This window comes from Haemaphysalis longicornis, unplaced genomic scaffold, assembly GCF_048455015.1.
Source record: "Haemaphysalis longicornis isolate Haplotype H1 unplaced genomic scaffold, Haemaphysalis longicornis Haplotype H1 scaffold_12, whole genome shotgun sequence".
Taxonomy (NCBI): domain Eukaryota; kingdom Metazoa; phylum Arthropoda; class Arachnida; order Ixodida; family Ixodidae; genus Haemaphysalis; species Haemaphysalis longicornis.
In genome coordinates this window covers 105,219,810-105,237,523 of record NW_027526225.1, presented here as the reverse complement: position 1 = coordinate 105,237,523, position 17,714 = coordinate 105,219,810, and the positions used below count along the sequence as shown (strand labels likewise).

General features: G+C 47.5%; 1 protein-coding gene across 2 annotated transcripts in view; it reads right to left on the bottom strand.

Annotated features, from left to right (window-relative positions):
• Positions 1-850: 850 nt before the first annotated feature.
• Positions 851-17,714, bottom strand: part of LOC144163189 (vitellogenin-6-like) — a 57,721-nt gene continuing 40,857 nt past the window's right edge. Inside the window, exons 21-25 of one of the 2 annotated variants that reach the window (XM_077694021.1) lie at positions 16,186-16,422; positions 14,370-14,646; positions 12,239-12,396; positions 3,690-3,920; positions 851-1,152 (exon numbers count right to left, since the gene is read on the bottom strand). In XM_077694021.1, coding sequence (XP_077550147.1) covers positions 988-1,152; positions 3,690-3,920; positions 12,239-12,396; positions 14,370-14,646; positions 16,186-16,422 — 1,068 coding nt within the window. In that variant the 3' untranslated portion in view covers positions 851-987. Of the gene's footprint in view, positions 1,153-3,689; positions 3,921-12,238; positions 12,397-14,369; positions 14,668-16,185; positions 16,423-17,714 lie in introns of both variants that reach the window. The other variant, XM_077694020.1, reaches the window with a different exon arrangement.

Below are 17,714 nucleotides of genomic sequence, written 5' to 3'. Positions count from 1 at the left end.
CGTAACACGAAGCTGTTTCCTTAGCCAGCCAACGATATTCTCTACAAGAGCTACGTGAGAGTACGGATGCACTGTATGGAACCCTGGCACGAGTACCGATCGCGACAAACTTTAGAGAGTACAGAACATAGCAGCAAAGTACGTTATCGATAACTATGACAGAAACCTTAGCATTGCTGCTACAAAAGAAACAATGAAATGGTAGCCTTTCGAAAAAAGAAGTCAAACTTTGCGCTTTGGAAAAAAGAAGGCAAACTTTGCGCTTGAAGCTCTTTCACAATATCTTTTATGGCCACACTGGGTGAGACCACAATCAGTGTATTTTTCAGCCGCATTGTATATCCAGACCAAAAGACCATGAACTCAAGGTTAGAGAATATAGTTGCCGAACTAATCTTTTTAAAAGCATTTTTCTCCCCAAAGCAGTTTCAGAGTGGAATCGACTGCCTGCTGCCACAGTTAGCATACTAGATAACGAAGCTTTTGTAGCTGCCCTTTGAAATCTCGTTGTCTCGGCTGTACTTTGATTTCATGCAAAGTTTACTTCGTATTGCATAGCTTATCTTTTTTTTCTATTTTTACAGTGCCGCTGACTAGAAGGTTTATGTTGATGTACATTCCCACTTTTTTCTTTGTTCCTGCTTATGATTTTGTACCGCTGTTTGTTGTAATGAATGAAGTATTTTTCATTACTGTCATAAAAATACATTGTTATTGTGGATTACCAGGTTGATCAAACTGCATTGTATAACCCCCCATTGTAATGCCTGAATGGCGCTGTTGGTACAAGAGTAAATAAAACAGTAAAATTCTGCGTGTACGTAAAGTGACCAACAGGGCACCAACAACCTAGGAACGTTGAATAACTTTTAATAGGTGATGATGAGAATGAGCACTAGATTTAATTAGTGACAGCTTTTCTGCTCAGTAACGGAACAGACTCCAGGCGAAGACTGGACTGCACGTAACGCCGCGGTCCATCGTGTCTCAATGTGTCGGCGGCGTGCAGTCTGACGATGGAACCACGTAGCTCTTGGCGAAGCTGAGCGTATTGTCGAACAAGTGGAGGTTGGACCCGACGAGCTCGTGGTGTCGGTCGTAATTGTAGTCGCCGCACAGACCGCACACCTTCCCGCGGTAGAAGTGCGCCACCTGGGGGAGAATATGAAGCCACGGAAGGAAAAAAACCTTAGTTGATTTCTCTGTCATAGGAGTTGTTAAAACTGGAAAGTGAAATGTGCAGCGAAATCTGAAGCTGAGCATGATTAGCGGGTCGGTGACTGTCTTGTGGGTGTGCTTGGCGAACGACGTACTGCTGGCGGGTAGCTTCGGCAAAGGTGTGCTGGCGTCATTTCCGTGATGGATATGACGTCAGCAAAATCTTGCAGAATCCCGGCGTAAAAAAACTTTCGTGTAGAAATACAAAACCCTAAAATGAACAACCCTAAGTACAACTTCCACTTGAGTACTAAAGATTGCTTCCCCGCAAGAAGACCCGGTGTGCAGGGGAGCAGCCTTCGCAGGCCGCTTGCTCCGTTTTGCTGACGTCATTTCCGTGACGAATATGACGTCGGGAAAATCTTTGTTTATCCGGTAATAAAACACTTTCGTGTTAAAATCAACCCAGTTCCACCCAGTGGGGAATCTTTTGAAACAGCTGAGTTGTGGTTTTTCTGTGTCGACTCGAACGTCAGCGTGCGCTAGCTAGCCCGGGAACGATAGCACTGTCGCCACGCAAATCCTACGGTTCGCGCAAACAAATCGGTAGCTCAGCGTCAGTGGCGCGAGGCTCCCTCCTTTCTCTCACTCCTAGCGGGAGGGAGAGGATACAGCCCCAGCGAGACCAGTGCGCCATCTATTGGTGGGTCTGGGAAGCGGGTTCTGCAATGGCGCAGGTGGGTCTGGGAACGTGCTCCCAGCGCTGCGTGACGCCCGACCCACAGCAGACGGACGAAAAAGCTCGAACTAAAACACTTCCGCTGTTAAAAATAGGGATAAGAAAAATGACTTCGCCTATCACGTAAATGACGGAAAATGTCGGCATAACCAGCGCGGTCGTAAAGATTGGGGGTGGTTGAAACTGGATCATGCCATTTTGTGCAATATAAAACGCAATAACGCCGCTGCGCGCGAGACATATATCGGTGAAAATTTTAAGAAGACATCCAATTACGTAATTATAAAACGCCACCTGCGCGTCTGTGAAGGAGTTCGACACGTAGCACGCACGGTGATGCCGAGTTCTGGCGAGTTGAGGTGCCGTCGGATACTCGGCATTCATAGCTTCCCTCCGACATCAGACTGCGGGGTTCGAGAATTCGACGCACGTCAAAGAGCCCTGTGCAGTCTAAATTAATCCGTAACTGCCCAGTGTAGCGGCGCCACAGCCAGAGAATTGCTGAAACGCTTAAAACCCAATAGGCATTTTACGCAAAAGCACAAAGCTCTGTACAGGTGCCCCAAAAGGTAAACGCAGCATGGTTTCGCTAAATTAGAATAGTTTCTATTTTAAGCGCCTGCCAGTATAAATATAATCAGTTCGGCCGTATTTTATTCTAGCATGACTTTCTTGAACAGTCACTTAGAGCTTGCTGGCTAGGCACGTCGCGGAGAAATCCCCTCAAAATCTCCAACACGTGCTCCGTTTACTTTTTGGGCCACCTGTACTCGCGGCCAGCGCTGCCTGAAATGCAGATGGGAGACCGCTTTAAAAACACTCCATCTTAATTTTCCCTCCACCAGAAAGAAAGCTACACCCCAGCACTTCTAAGTAAGACGCCTACCTGAACTAGTTGCAGTCGAAAAGTCTTTATTACACGAATGGGACACTTCCTGACTCGCTCAGTGGCGGATACAAGAGGTAGGGAGGGGGGGCTGTTGGGCCACCACACCCGCCCCCCAGAGACACTTACCTTAGATCTATTCCCGTTCCACACCCCTCAACACTGATTTTTTGGCACGTGTAATTTTTTAGACCACGCGGGGAGGGGGAACCATCGCTGTCCGTTGCGAGCAAAGCACCCCTCACTTATAACTTTATGTTGCGCGTGATACTGGCTAACGCAACACCCGCTTTTTAGGAACATGCTAATCGCTTTCTCCCCACCGCCATTTTATCCCTCTTCAAAGGCAGCGAGGAGGGAGGTTTTTTTAAACTGGTCTAATGGTCAATTAATTGTCTGCAATATGTTATTGAAAAAGTATTCGGTGTGCAATTGAGAACAAATCATGACATTTTGGTTGGCTGTGCCCTCCCCCACTTATCATCATTATGGAACTGCCATACACCCCCTCCCCCCCCCCCTCTCCCAACGTAGGCACCTGGATCCGTCCCTGGGCCAGCTACGGGAATTGTCAAGGAATAAAACGAAGGGGAGTTGCAGATAGGGGACTCAATGTAAAACGTTTGGCTAGAGAGGTTTGTAGTTTGTTTGCAAAACGAACGCGCCGGAGTATCTTAATTTTAAGCAAACCTTTTGAGGTGCAGATGTAGACGGAATCAACTGTCGTGGTACATTTTAGAGCTTCCAAACAACTGCGAAAAATGGTGCAAGAAGCAGGACAAAGCGCTCGTTTCTCCGGCCGTTTTCCTGGTTAACAACGAACCCACTCGCCCAAGCCACTTCACCACAAATATTTCGGTTTTTAGTGTACTAAGTTGTTGAGAGATCAAGTATTTGTGCACATACCTGGATAAAGACACCCTTCTTGTCGAAGAAAATGTCGATGCCGTACGACTTGGACAATATTTGGTACTGGCCGAACGTTCGCTGGACCGTGAACAGCTCAGCGCCTTGGACGACGTGGGAGTAGCCTACGTCGTCGGGAACGCTGACGGGCGCTCCGTCAACTTTCACCACGGCGTGGTCCCCTTCAGGCAACACTTCAATCTCCGTGTGGTGGATGAAGACCTTCAGGGCCTGTCAGGGGGAAGTGACGGGAAGCTTGATTAGGCTGCAGCACAGAATATGAACAAGCAGAAGGCCGGCACAGGGTGACAACGCCCGAATGGGCGTTCTCACCAAGTCCAGCAGCTTTATTAGCCTAATCCGGCTCGACAATGGAATTTCTCCTTGGGAAGGATGCCGCGTTCCCACCAGTACTTTGCAACGTTTAACCCATTATGATTTGTGCACCCTGTTTATTTTAAGGGCAGAGCACTTTAGGCGCTCGCCTTGGTTCCTAGCTCGCTCGCTCGACTCAAGTATATTGTCATGAAGCCAGGGACGACGCAGGGACGACAAACAATAAATAAACAAACCCGTATATGGTTCGCGGCAATATAGAGCACCAAGGCAGCGTCCCGGGTAACGCTGTTGTTCGCGGCGTACCCTAGAGGCTTCAAAAGCCAAGTGGTTTATATAGTCATAAGTGTTCGAAACTCGTGAAAATCTGGCGCTTGTCATACATCTTCCCGTTGTTTACCGCAAAGAAAAGTTTTGGTACATTTGAAGGAAAATATACGTAATTAACCGGCAGCGCCCGCGTTCCTTTAGTTAAGGACGCCCGTTGGGTTGGTTTTTACGATAGTAGACGCGAAATGTGGCAGTGCAACGCCGGCACGTGCGGGGAGAAAAGCACAAACACAACAGAACTCCCGCTAGCGAAGTTTCAGGCAGGGAGCGCGCGAGCACTGCGAAGGCGGGAAATTGGAATTGCGTTTGGTAGTAACAGTGAGCGGAGAACGGCGCTACGGTCTATTAAGGCGAATCACTGCTCTGCACATCCGACAGCTTTCACATTGAGTGGAACGGCTTTAAATTTTTTTTTTCCATCCGCCAAGAAGGGCGCACACAAATTGCGATCTTGATTTGTTGTCTGTATGCTGTTTCCCTCCACACCCGACTCCCGTTCCACTGATTGGCCCGTTGCGTACATATCTTTTATTTTCAAACCATATTGCCCTGAGCTGTACGCCCACTTCCCTGCTGGATGCGCGTGCATGGTAAAGTCTGTTTTAATGAAACAAGACAAAGCACCACTCACGATGAGCGTGTTAAAGCAGTTACATGAATGGATGAGCACATATAGACTCCGGCATACTTTAGGAACCTATTGGCTTGAAGATTCGATTGACCGATCCACACTTCTTTCTATGCCCTGAAATAATTACTGGAACAAAAATGCTGTTTTCCTTCCATTAAAACAACCGAGTGACACTGTAGATATGTTGGTAATGTATAATTTCTTGTCCCAATCGCTCTTCGAATTCCCCATTGCAACTAGGGATACTTAACAGAGGCATGTTGTTCAGAAAGTAAACCAATCAGGATCTTCCACGCCTTAAAATCGTCCCTGTCAGGGAGAGAAAACATATGTTGCGTAATACTCGGCGTTCCTCAAGAAACGCCTATTCGCAGCGATATGTTTCTCTATTTCTTTCATTTGTTGTTACCCTAAAGGCCCTTGTAGGCATTAATAGGGAGACAGCAGAAAGTACATTCACTAAGTTTGTTTAAAAGAAACTACGCAAGAAATTATTATAAAGAGGTAAAACCGCATACAAGAACATGTGGAAGTACAAAAATAAGCGGAAGTGTTACAACTCATTAACAGACCAAATGCCAAACAAAGTACACGGGGTAGGTCCGGTCCAAAATAGGACCTAGGCAACAAACAGGAATAATCTGTTTTATCCACACACTAAAACAGTTTAGCATGTTCCTCGGTAAATGTTTCGTGATTAGCTACGGCGGCAATCCGCTCTGGGAGGGAATTCCATTCACTAACGGCTAAGGGCGGAAAAGCAAGGCGATGCAGGTTGGTACGCTACTATATCCGCTACTATGCGGCAGTTTGTGCCTTTACTCCACCGATAGAAGTTCGAAGCAATCATTACCAGCTAAGGACAAATGTGCGTTCGCTGCGGGTGACTCGTGGTTCTACATTTAAGGTAGTGAACTCATACTGCTAGCAAAATTTAACACTGGACAAAGCCGGAAAAGAGAAAACAGACGCTAAACTTAAGATTAGTTTCTTTTCAGGGAACAAGAAAACATGCATATACATATACATGAATAGAAAAACAAAACAAAAACATTTATCACTGTTATCTTATCACTCGCTCTTATCACTGTTTACAATGAAACAAACAATATGCGGGCACATTACAGAACAGTTAAAGAGGAGAGTTGGGCGAGCTACATGTACAGTCGGGGACTTAATAGACCTTTCCGGAAAGTTGCGCGCGGCCCCAAACGGCGGCCGCAAAGCAGCCTGGGAACTGTGAGCGCCGCAGCAGCCGCCGCCGCTGCCGCACGGGCCGCTCTTCATGTAGCTCTGCCGTGCCAAACCATGCTGTGCGCGACAGCGCCTGTGGAGGCAGCATTTTTTGACGGTGCAGCTTCGACGTTTAACATTGTGTGATGCATGCAGAACGTCTGCTATCCTGGACAGCTGTTTTATTAACTGGCTTCTTTTTCAAACTTCAGCATTCTTAGCACAGCCCGCATTTCTTCAACAAACTGCTGCATTTTGGGGAGTTGCAGTGTGTATCCTACGGATTCACGCTACACTATGTCTGTATTTGTTTCAAGTACTAAGGTGGCCAAGAGGTGACAAGTCTCATCGTGCAATCCTGAGCTCTTTTTCTGTTTTCGGCTGAGTGTAAATATGAAAATAGAAATGTTTGTTTCAGTCGAAAAAAAGACGAGGCAGCTGGTATGGTATCATTGCAATAAAAGACACGTACACTTTTATTCCGTTAGCAAAACTAACCAATACCGACTAAAAGGTAAAGCTTTTCAGAGGGCGCTAATACAAAACACGCATAGTTGACATTTTGCTAACTTATCGATTGAGAAGTGGTTTATATAGGAAGTTGTTCAGGTAGCAACAAATTTTCCATATCTGGTTTGGCTTGTCAGCCATCGCATTTGGTAAATCATACCACATGTAGTATTCCCAAGTTCTTCACTTCTCGAATAACTCGCTCAACGTGTCTCCTCAGGTTGGCGATCTGCCGTGTGCGTATTTAACGCCAGGTTCGCGGAGCTCATCTTCGATCAAGAATCCTGGGTCAGCTATGGCGAGCTGCCTTCCTTTGTTTTCACACAGGAAGCACACCACACCTTAAAAGTGGGAAATATTTCCGCAATGAGCGACCGAAAAGAAATAGTCGTAATGCTGAACTCACAACAGCAGAAACCCCGTTCCTTCAATGCCGCAGGAAATGGGCCGCAGGCAGTCGCTGGAGAAACCTCATCGTTGTCTGCTGGAGCGAAAGCATTGCTTTATCGCCTTGTTACGCCCTTTGTGCTAAAATTCATTACAAAACGGGCGTTGATTACTCTGAGATGACAGGAGTATCTCGACAGTGCTGCATATCACTAGTTCGTCTTGGGTGCCCGGAAGCGGTACGGGCGCTTAGGGCGGCGTCGTTCACTTCGCGGCAGCGAGGCAACAAAAAAAAAAAACATAAAAAGCATAATTTACGTTATAATGCTGGGCTTAGCTGTCTTTACCGGAGGACACCTCTCGGTGAAGACCCGATGTGGAAAAATGGTCGCATGCGGTTCATGTAACATTTGCGTCTGCTCGCGTTGAAATGGGCTCTACATATCCTGTGATGCTCGGACGGCTCCCACAAAGCGAATCGGCCATCATGACCGTGGCGATTTATCTGGCGAACACATTAATCCTATTTAATTTTGTTGTCCTTCGGAAACTTGTGCAATGAAACATGCCGGTCTCGTAGCGTATTGTTGTCCCAACCGAGCACACAGCACGTTTGTTCGCCTCCTGCAGCTTCCTTGGCGCCATATCGTCAGTATAGCGTGAACTACAATCGCCAAGGCATGTCGTAAACGAGTGTAGCTTTATACACGCGGAAATGCATCACAAATAACGTGTGCACACGATATGGGCTTCTTCGTTTTCCCACTCGGCACTCTCCCCCCCCCCCCCAACTCCCCTCGGGCTGCCGGAAGCAAGGGCTGGTTATTTGTATTTTTCTCGTGGAGCTCAAGTGTCACATTTGTTTTCTATTTCCTCGAGTTGAGGAATTTCGCTTTTTCGCGGGCCGCCAGAAGCGCCAAGACGCTTTTCAACTGGCAGCAGCCGGTTCCACTCTGCAAGCTAGCAGACGACGGTGCTAGCAGACGACAAAAGGTTATCATGCGGTGCAGGCAGTTTCAGAAGGATGTGGAGTTTATTTCTTTTTTTGGGCTGTGTGAAGATGCTTTCATTGATGCGGACCATAACTTTGAAAGCACAGCATTTCACTCTACTTAAACTTTGTCCTTTGACGGGCTCGCTCCGCGCACGCGGCGCGACCACCCCGTCGCCGCTACGCCGCTAAGGTCACCTTAGTCGCCGCTCGCACCGCGCGCGCACGCAGTTCCCATGGCGCCTTGCGCGGGCCCGCCAGGGGAAGGAGCGGCGCTGCAGTTTCTGGAAAGGTCTATTTTCGCAGACCACGCGAGCGCGTGGCAAAAGCCACCGATGCGCGCTCTGGAGGCGCGGCGCCTATTTTCGAGACCGACGCGGCGCGCGTGCGCGTCCTGTTTCACTCGCAGGCACGCCGATTTTCTCGCTTCCTGCAGCGGTGCTGCAATGGCCACTCAAGCACCGCATGCGACGCCTTTGTAGCATTTCTTTCTTCCCGATGGCACATCTGGGGCCGGATGTGACGATTGCGCGGGCTTTAGCGCAAGTGCTCCTCGCGTCCTGATAAACACTTGCGCGCAATGCGTTGTTTGTTTGTTTTGTGCTTTATCGTTTATAGAGGATGAGACTAGCGGCTTGCGAACGGCGTCCGGGAATGAAGCGCGTACGAAGAACAGTCTCACGGTACCGCGCTACCGACGACGAAATGCCAGCTATATGAATAGCGAACCTTTATTCCCCTTTTTTATTGTGTAATTTATCCACTGAAGATATATTTCAGCTCGCTCTCCGCTGCCCATAAAGTAGGCGATTTGCAAGTTATATAAAAGAAGTTATTTCGGCGTTTTTGCTGCCTACTTCAGTACTTAAAAATGATAGAAATACGTACTCACATAAATTGTCTGTTCGCTCTGCCCATCGCATTCGTAAAAATGGCACATCGGGCTCCCATTGAATGCCATAAAATTATTCGCTACTTTTGAAAAGCTGTTTTTCAAAGAGACATTTGCCGGCTTACTAATAGGCCAAGAGATGCTGTTAGCCGATAAATTCATGCCTACGGGGATGAATTGCTACAAGGCCGGAGCAATTATTCAAGGTCGGCTTGCATCGATTGATTATGAGGTTTTAACGCGCCTATGCTACACAGCCGATAAGGCGTGGCGTAGTTGAAAGCTCCGGATTAATTTTGATTACCTGGGAATGTGTAACATGCGCCAAAATCCCCAACACACTTGAGCATTTTTGCTTTTCGCCTCCATCACAAAAGGGCCACCTTGCAGATGCCCAGCGGAGCGGAAGGACAAGTTAAACAACGAAACAGGAGGATAAGCTGATTGTTTTTCAGTGGTTAAACGCCCGTTCATTAGTGACAAAAACATTCGGAAGGCCCTAAGTAGCGATTAATATTACCGCGAAAAGTAGCGAATAATATTATGGCGTTCTTCGATGGGAACCCGAGGTGGCGTTCTTAATAATGCCGACGCGCAGAACGGACAGACAATTCGTATGGGTATGTCTTTCAATCATTTTTAAGTAACGAAGTAGACATTAGAAATAAAACAGAGGATTTCTTTTATATAACTTGCAAATCGCCTACTTTATGGGCAACGGAGAGCGAGCTGGAATATATGTTCAGTGGCCAAATTAAACAATAAACAAGGGGAATACAGGTTCGCTATTCAAATAGCTGGCATTTCGTCGTCGGTAGCGTGGTACCATGAGACTGTTCTTCGTACTCGCTTCATTCGGGGACGCCTTTCGCAAGCCGCTAGTCTCATCCTCGATAAAGTGCAAAACAAACAAACAAAACATTACGCGCAAGTGTTTATCAGGACGCGAGGAGCACTTGCGCCAAATTCCGCGCAATCGTCACATGAGGCCCCAAATATGCCATCGGGTAGAAAGGAATGCTACAAAGGCGTCGCTATGCGGTGCTTGAGTGACCACTGCAGCACCGCTGCAGGAAGCCCGAAAATCGGCGTGCCTGCGAGTGAAACAGGACGCGCATGCGCGCCGCGCTGGTCTCGACAACAGGCGGCGGGCCTCCAGAGCGCGCATCGGTGGCTTTTGCCACGCGCTCGCGTGGTCTGCAAAATTAAGTCCCCGACTGTACTATCGGCGTCAAATGAAACGTGAACATGAAAATATAAACCAGAACGTGCAAAATTGAAAAATACTGTTCGCAGAGTTCGTATAATGGCACGCTCTTGGTATGCTTGTAAATGCACATTTCCAAACTTTGTTTTTGTAACTACGCCACGCTTCATTTGGGCTTGCATGAAAAGAAATCGCGCTATTTGCGTGTTCTGCTGATCTTCTCGCGTTCGCGGTTCATTTGCCGCGTATTGTACAGGTGCCGTCAGGAGTAATTGGAGCACGGGAGCTCTGGCCGAACTACATAGGAGCGCCGTTAAGCTGCACCGACGGTAAACGAAAGGAGCAGAACACGCATGCGCGCCTGCCGACGCCGATAGACCCTCTATGCTTCTCAACGCACTTCTTTTAACACGGCTTCGAAAATTATTCGCAGCTAGCTTGTCTCAGCGATGGCGCTGATAGCAGAGGCGGTATTTGGCAGTGTTGCTCACACACTTTCAGCGCATGCGAGCTGATAGAGAAGCGTCGCAATCGCAGGGATCCGAAGTGACAACTTTTATTTTACAATATTTTTAGGTGGGTCTGCTATCAGCGCCATCGCCGAGACCAGTATGCTGCAAACAACGCTCGAAGCCCATAGAGTTTCTGACAATACACACTAGAGAAAAATCTGGCGCTAACATCTATGCGGCTCACGTCAAGGCCGTCTGTGTCGTCATGGGCCGCCATTATACATCGCGCTCGTCTGAGTTTCATCATTGGCTTGGATTGAAACGTTTTAGTGACCGCAAATTTAAACAAAGTGCCACAAAAATGCGAAGAATAGTGTGTTATTATGTAAGTGGAAAATAAAAACAGGCTGTTTTACCACTAAGGAAAAAGAAAGTAAAGCGTATTTTTGCCAGAACGGTTGTGATGCTATTCTGCAAGCCAATGTTGCAGTTACGAACAAGGTTAATATTTAGGGGGAAACTCATTAGAGACTGATTTTATTCATTTTACCAATATTTCAAACAACAAGTTGTTTGAAGAGTTTGGAAAGTTTTTTGAGCGTGCCTAATAAAACGTTGCCTTCGTGGTGAACCGGTGCACCGACCGCCAACTAGTTTAACAAGAAAAAAAAAACGTGGGGTTAAACAGTCGTGCGTAATGACAAGATAGGACGCATACATGCGCCCGTATCTGTCGTATCCCCGTGATCGTATCTTGTCTTCGTCGAAGTACGTTTTGCTTCTTCTCTTCCTCGGCTACAAACTTCGCGGGGGCATATTTCTCGCTCAGTCATGCATCCTTCGACCGCGGCATGAGCAACGTCAGGTACGATCACGCACTGCCTGCTGTTTCTGATTGATTGTTGGGTTTAACGCGCCGACGCAACGCAGGCGATGAGGCGCGCCGTAGTGGAGGGCTCCGGATTAATTTTGACCACCTGGGGATCTTTAACGTGCGCCGAAATCTCGTGCACACTGGCGTTTTTACTTTTCGCCTCCATCAGAAAAGCGGCCGCCGTGGCCGGGAATCGAACCCGCGACCTCGTGATCAGCAGCGCAATGACTTAGCCACTAAGCCAGCGCGGCGGGTCTGCCTGCTGTTTCACCGAACATGGCTACCACAGAACATGGAGGATTTCGGCTGCCTTGTAGCTCGTAAACGTGTTAATGCACAGTGAAGAAAGCAAATCCCCAAAACCGCTTAAGAAACCAATTGTCATGCCAAGCCCAAGACAAAAAAGGGGGCCTTCCCATGAATCCCCACGACGACATGGCTTACAAGGTGCAGTTTCCTCTCTAGTATACTTACTAAGAAACTCTATGTCGAAGCCGCGTTAAAAGAGGTGGGTTGAAAAGCATAGAGTGTGCATCGGCGTCGGCAGGCACGCATGCGTGTTCTGCTCCTTTAGTTTATAGCCGGGGCAGCTACACGGCGCTCCTATGCGGTTCGGCCACAGCTCTTGTGCTCCAATTACTTCTGACGGCACCTGTACGTTTAAGCTACATGATATTTATTATAAACAGAGCACGAGATAGTTTACCTTCCGGAACTCCGAGTTGGGTAGCGCCTTTGCCAGCACAATGAACCTCCTGTTAACAGAACAGTCACGGGCGACCACCTTGAAGCAGTCTGTTTGCGGCAAGTCGACAATCACTCCGTCAAACGTCCTTGCCGTGTTTCCTTGCACGTCGCAATACGCTGGGAAAGAGAGACGCATGCGTAGATATATATATATATACATGTGGCGCCTCACCAAACTGCTACGAGATCTAATTGTTGCGTAAGCAGTCGTCCCCAATCGGAAAAACCCATACGATTTTTATATGGGGCCCGTACACTTCATATGGGCCTGTTAGAATTCTTATGGGACCATTCAAATTTTTATTCATTCACAGAATTATATAAATTCGTAAGGGGCCATATGATACGGACCCATAAGTGGTCTACTCACATATGAATCCTTACAGGCTCATATGATTGCTTTATTGGGGGGTTCCACGCGCTGGCGCTTCACAGACGATGAGACGTGCCGTAGTGGATCGCTCCGGGTTAATTTTGACCACCTGGGGATCTTTAACGTGCGCCGAAATATCGTACACACCGGCGTTTTTGCTTTTCGACTCCATCAGAAAAGCAGCCGCCGCGGTTGGGAATCCAATCCGCGTGCTCGTGCTCAGCAACACAACGCCTTAGCCACTGAGCCACCGCGGCGGGTTTCGATAGGAGAAAAACATTTCGAAAACCGGAGCGGTTAAACGTGTTGATTGATTGTAGGGTTTAACGCGCCGACGCAACGCAGGCGATGAGGCGTGCCGTAGTGGAGGGCTCCGGATTAATTTTGACCACCTGGGGATCTTTAACGTGCGCCGAAACCTCGTACACAGGGCGTTTTTGCTTTCCGCCTCCACCAGAAAAGCGGCCGCCGCGGTCGGGGATCGAACCCGCTTCCTCGTGCTCAACAGCAGAACTAAGTCACCGCGGCGGGTACGGGCTTGTATGATATCCCCACATGAACACTTATGAGCGAATATGATATGAACCCATAAGGGAACTATCCTCATATGAATTCACACATAGCAACCCTCGTACAAGGTTATATGTTGGCCATGAAGTTATTTGTGGACCCATACGGTAACATCTGGATCAGACCAAAAATATGGTGGTCCGTGCAAACCGTGGCATGATGCGCGCCATATTTATACCTTTGGTCGTATGGGGTATTTGGGTATTTAGTAAAGGGCCTTAGAGACGATGTTAGTTAGTGTCACTGCCTATATTTACTGCCTGGAAGTTGGAACGCCGGGAAGTTGCAAATTAGTACAATTCTGCCAATATTGCCCCTAACAATTTCTTTTTAGCAATGCACCCGTGCATGGCAGTGAGCACGTTTTAAAGGAACAGAGCAGCTGGAAAGAACGCGTACGAATAATCAGATCATCCTCACGCGGTAGTTTCTGCAAATTGTTGTCCTAAATTCATGGCCAGTTGAAGCCCTTTTAAGACCACCTGAGGCCACACACCGGTTAAGTCGTCTGAGGGTTGTGTCGGTGATGCGGCTGCTGATCGCTACGCTCCAGCCGCGTTTTCAGTGATGGCGTATTCGAAATGCTTCTGGCGATTGGATAGATTACCAAATAACCAGAAAGCACACACGGGGGAAACAAATTTTATTATTAGTGGTTCATTCATTCACGGAAAACTCGCCCAGCGCGGGCGTAATTATCCCATAGGCATAGTTGCTTTGTGCTTCCATACTTGCGCAATTTACGCTTTGTTGTACTGTAGTTTGTTCCGCCCTTTCGTTTTTAATTGTGTTGTTTAGCTGCGGCCCACAAAAAGGGGGCCGTGGCCTCGTCAAGCTGTCAAGGGCAGTTTTTTGGTCACCTTCTTTGTCTGTATTTTGTTGTAGGCAGAAGCAAAAGGCAGTAAAAATTCGTTACAACGCAATCGCTCTCTCCTAAATATCGCTTACTTCGAAGTGTTAAATGATCCCCACTGCAGTTTATCAACAGCACGTAAAACCCCCCTTTTAACAAATTATCGCTTATAACGAAGCCAGTTTGTTGTTCGCAGAAATTTGTTATAGCGAGAGTTTACTGTATTTGGTTCCCTTTGATCCAAGCTGCGTCAACAGGAAGTTGTGACGGGGTGTAACATCCTTCGGCACTCACGGTGTATGTAGTAGGACGAGTACTCCTCCATGTTCGAGTAGCCGAAGCCAGCGAACACGCGTGGTTCCAGCAGGTGCGTGTGCGTGGGCACGCGGTGATAACGGCGAAGAAGATTGCCGGCCCCGTCGGAGACCACGACGTCGGCGAAGGGCGTCTTCTGGAACGCCGCCACCTGCGACTCCACGTGCAGTTCGCCCGACGAGTTCGTCATGTGGGCGGCGATGGCGTCCAGGAAGTCGTCTGGACTGTCGTGCTGCCTGGTGGGCTCGTGGAGCCACTGTGCGGGGGCGGGAAGAAGCTGTGACGGGAGACGAAGAGGGGGTGTGAACAAGGGCGAACCTTGTTGCTACCTTTGCGACTACCTTCCCATGGGAAGATAGGGAGGGGAGGGTAAAGTGAATTTATTAAAACCAACGTATCAGGGCGCAGCGACTAGTGATAACAGCGCTGCCCTAAGAACAGAAAATTATCCAATCAGTTAGCATGTAACAAGGCCATTCTACACACTGCACAAAATTTTTGGCGTGGTCAACCAGCGAGTATCACTCAGTTACGTTGGAAATATATCTGCTCTTCTTGCTTTTATAGCCATCAGCGGAAAGTCCCCTGAGTGAGTCGGTGGGCTTGTCATAAAAATTAAATATTTTAACGATAATTTTAGAATTACGCATTTTAATGTGAGCAATGCAAGACAGCCTGTCAATTTGCACAAACTTTTTAATCGTGATTTGGTGTGGAAAATGAGCTGTAGTTATTATGTTCGATAATTCACAGAATTTGTTACTTCAGTAATTGTTAGTATCAAACCAGCAGCAGTTACTAAGTGCACGGTCTAGTAACGGTTCCACACTTAGTGGCAGGGCCTACGTACCGTTCTGGGGGGTAGTAAACTGCGTAAGGAGTTACTAAATACAGCCGTTACTACCCTTTTACGAGCTTTTTTCTTAAGAGTGCACTCTGAAACGGGAACTATCACCATTATCATCGACATGATCCTATCAGCGCCATCGTCAACATCCACTAGCCGTGGTTCAGCCCCCAGCGTAAACTACGCGTAGTATAACAGGATTAGTTACCATATCGATGTGCTGCCACGGCTGTCACCCTCACCGGAGGTCTTCAGTGAATAATAAGATACCGATGGTTCATATCATGTACAAGCCACTGTTGCCACCTCACCCTATCATCCGTGCGTGTGATCTATCCTCAACAACATTCTTTCGTGCATTGCGCTTTTGACTGTGGGGAGCAATGTTCTTTGCGTAGCAAGAGAGATGGGCAGCAATTGCCTGGGCATGATTTGTGCGCGCATTGAAGATAGACAATATAAGATACGGAGCTGCAAAGGTTTGCCTACGATATCTGATTTGACCGAAAACATAAATACCATAAAACACATGATAATACTTCCAGGCACAGAACTACATGGCAAAGAATACGTTACAGCGAGTAAACCGTAGCTACGTCCCAGCAAAATAAGCGACTGAAAATGACTTTTACTTTGACCCTTAAACTTTAAACGTATGTTTCATCTCCGCAAAGAAAAAAGCTTTTTCTGCTTTGCCTGGCGCGCCGTTTGTCAACTCCAAGTGAACATAATTTACGCTTTTATAATGCCTGACGCCGTACTAGAGTGCGCCGTGCCGAAGGCTACAGCATAGAGCATAAAGATTTTGTGCATAGCAAAGGACTTTGACCTTTACAAAGGATTTACGATACTTTTACGGTACTTTCATACATACTGTCGGTACTTTTACGGTACTTTTTATAGATACTGTCGAATATCTCGCTGCAATTACGGCACCTGTAGTCTTACCGATCTTGGGTTCTTGTACTGGACATCAAGGGAAAGCTTTCCCAGTCTGCTGGTAAAGTAGAGGTACCAAACGCAGCCGTAGCCTAAGTGCACTCCCTTGGCCTTGCCATCCATGCACTTCTTGTACAGCGCTCCCAACCTGCTGGGCCGCTTCGAGGATTCGTACGCGCCCGAGGCTACGGCTTCGATCTCCTTGGCGTCTTCATCAGTGTGAGTGTACTTTCCATTGAAATAGATCTGGAAAACGAGACCACGCAGTAGCGTTGAGGGGGAAGCAGCAAAGGTATTACTCCATTTCTTATCGTTGGCGTGGAACTTCATTTGAATGAAGGAAGAGTTGAATCAAGCAATAGTGTATCCTCTTCTGTCACCTGAATAAATACCAGCAACTTCTCAAAAAAGACGGCAAACCACGCATACAAACATTGATTAGGGACACCTGATGACATCTTAGTGGCTGTTCTTCCTACTGGGCGAGGTATGGCGCTTACCACTGCCTTCCACATCTGTTAATCCCATCACTGTGTAAAAAGAAAGTGTACAATCATTATCACTTTGCTATCTGACGCCATAAATAGCCTAAAAAGGTAGCTCCATAACCTTTTTTTTTATTTCGTGAGACCTCACACAGCAGCTCCGCAGTACTAAAAAAAGGGTCACTCCACCCTAACAATCTAAAGTTTTCTTGCTCATGCATCACTTGTTCTATCCGGAAAGCACTCAGTAACATTCACATGTTTCGCTTTTTCCCTCATCAGACTTAAGTTCAAGCACCACTCTGTCCTAATCTGTCCCGCAGAGTCTAGACTCAATTCATCTAAGCGCACCACAATAGTTTTATTTTTTAGTTTAAAAGTACTACCATCCGAAGAACCTGAATTTCGCCTCCCTGTGAAGTCTCTTCTTTGCAAGCCCCCCCCCCCCCCCCCCCTCCCCCCTTCCCCCCCTCAATAAAAACAAAAACAAAACAAAATGCCACCAGAGTTGGCGTCTAACATGGGTCCTATTGGCTACGAATGCGATGTCATAGAGACTATGCCACACAGGCGAAGTTTCCTCTATGAGCAAAGTGTTGAACACGGATGTCTGCACAGGCCGCATAGCTGCACATGCTGCCGCCCCTGGTGCGCGCTAGGGCGTGAGCGGGAAATTTGAAATCTCTCAAAATTAACACTTCGATCTTGACTTGAACAAAAAAAATCGGGTTAAAACACGGAGCTTTCTCACATACAACCTGAGTCACAGTCCAAGTCTAAAATCCTCACTGCTTTGACGTTGTCGCATGGCGCGGATGGATAGACGATGGCTTCGTACTACGAACAACTTAGCTCGATTCCGACCACGGGAACAGTTTTTTTTTCTTTAGGCGCTTGATGTACCTTTGGGAAAACCCATTGTGAACATTGGCTTTCCTTCAGGGCGTTTTGCGTGACGAACGACGCCATCAGTACGGCGTACAAAGCGTCTCTTTAAAAGATTAGTGCAGAAACTGTGCACTTACAGTATATTACGTGTTCGGCGGAGTCAAC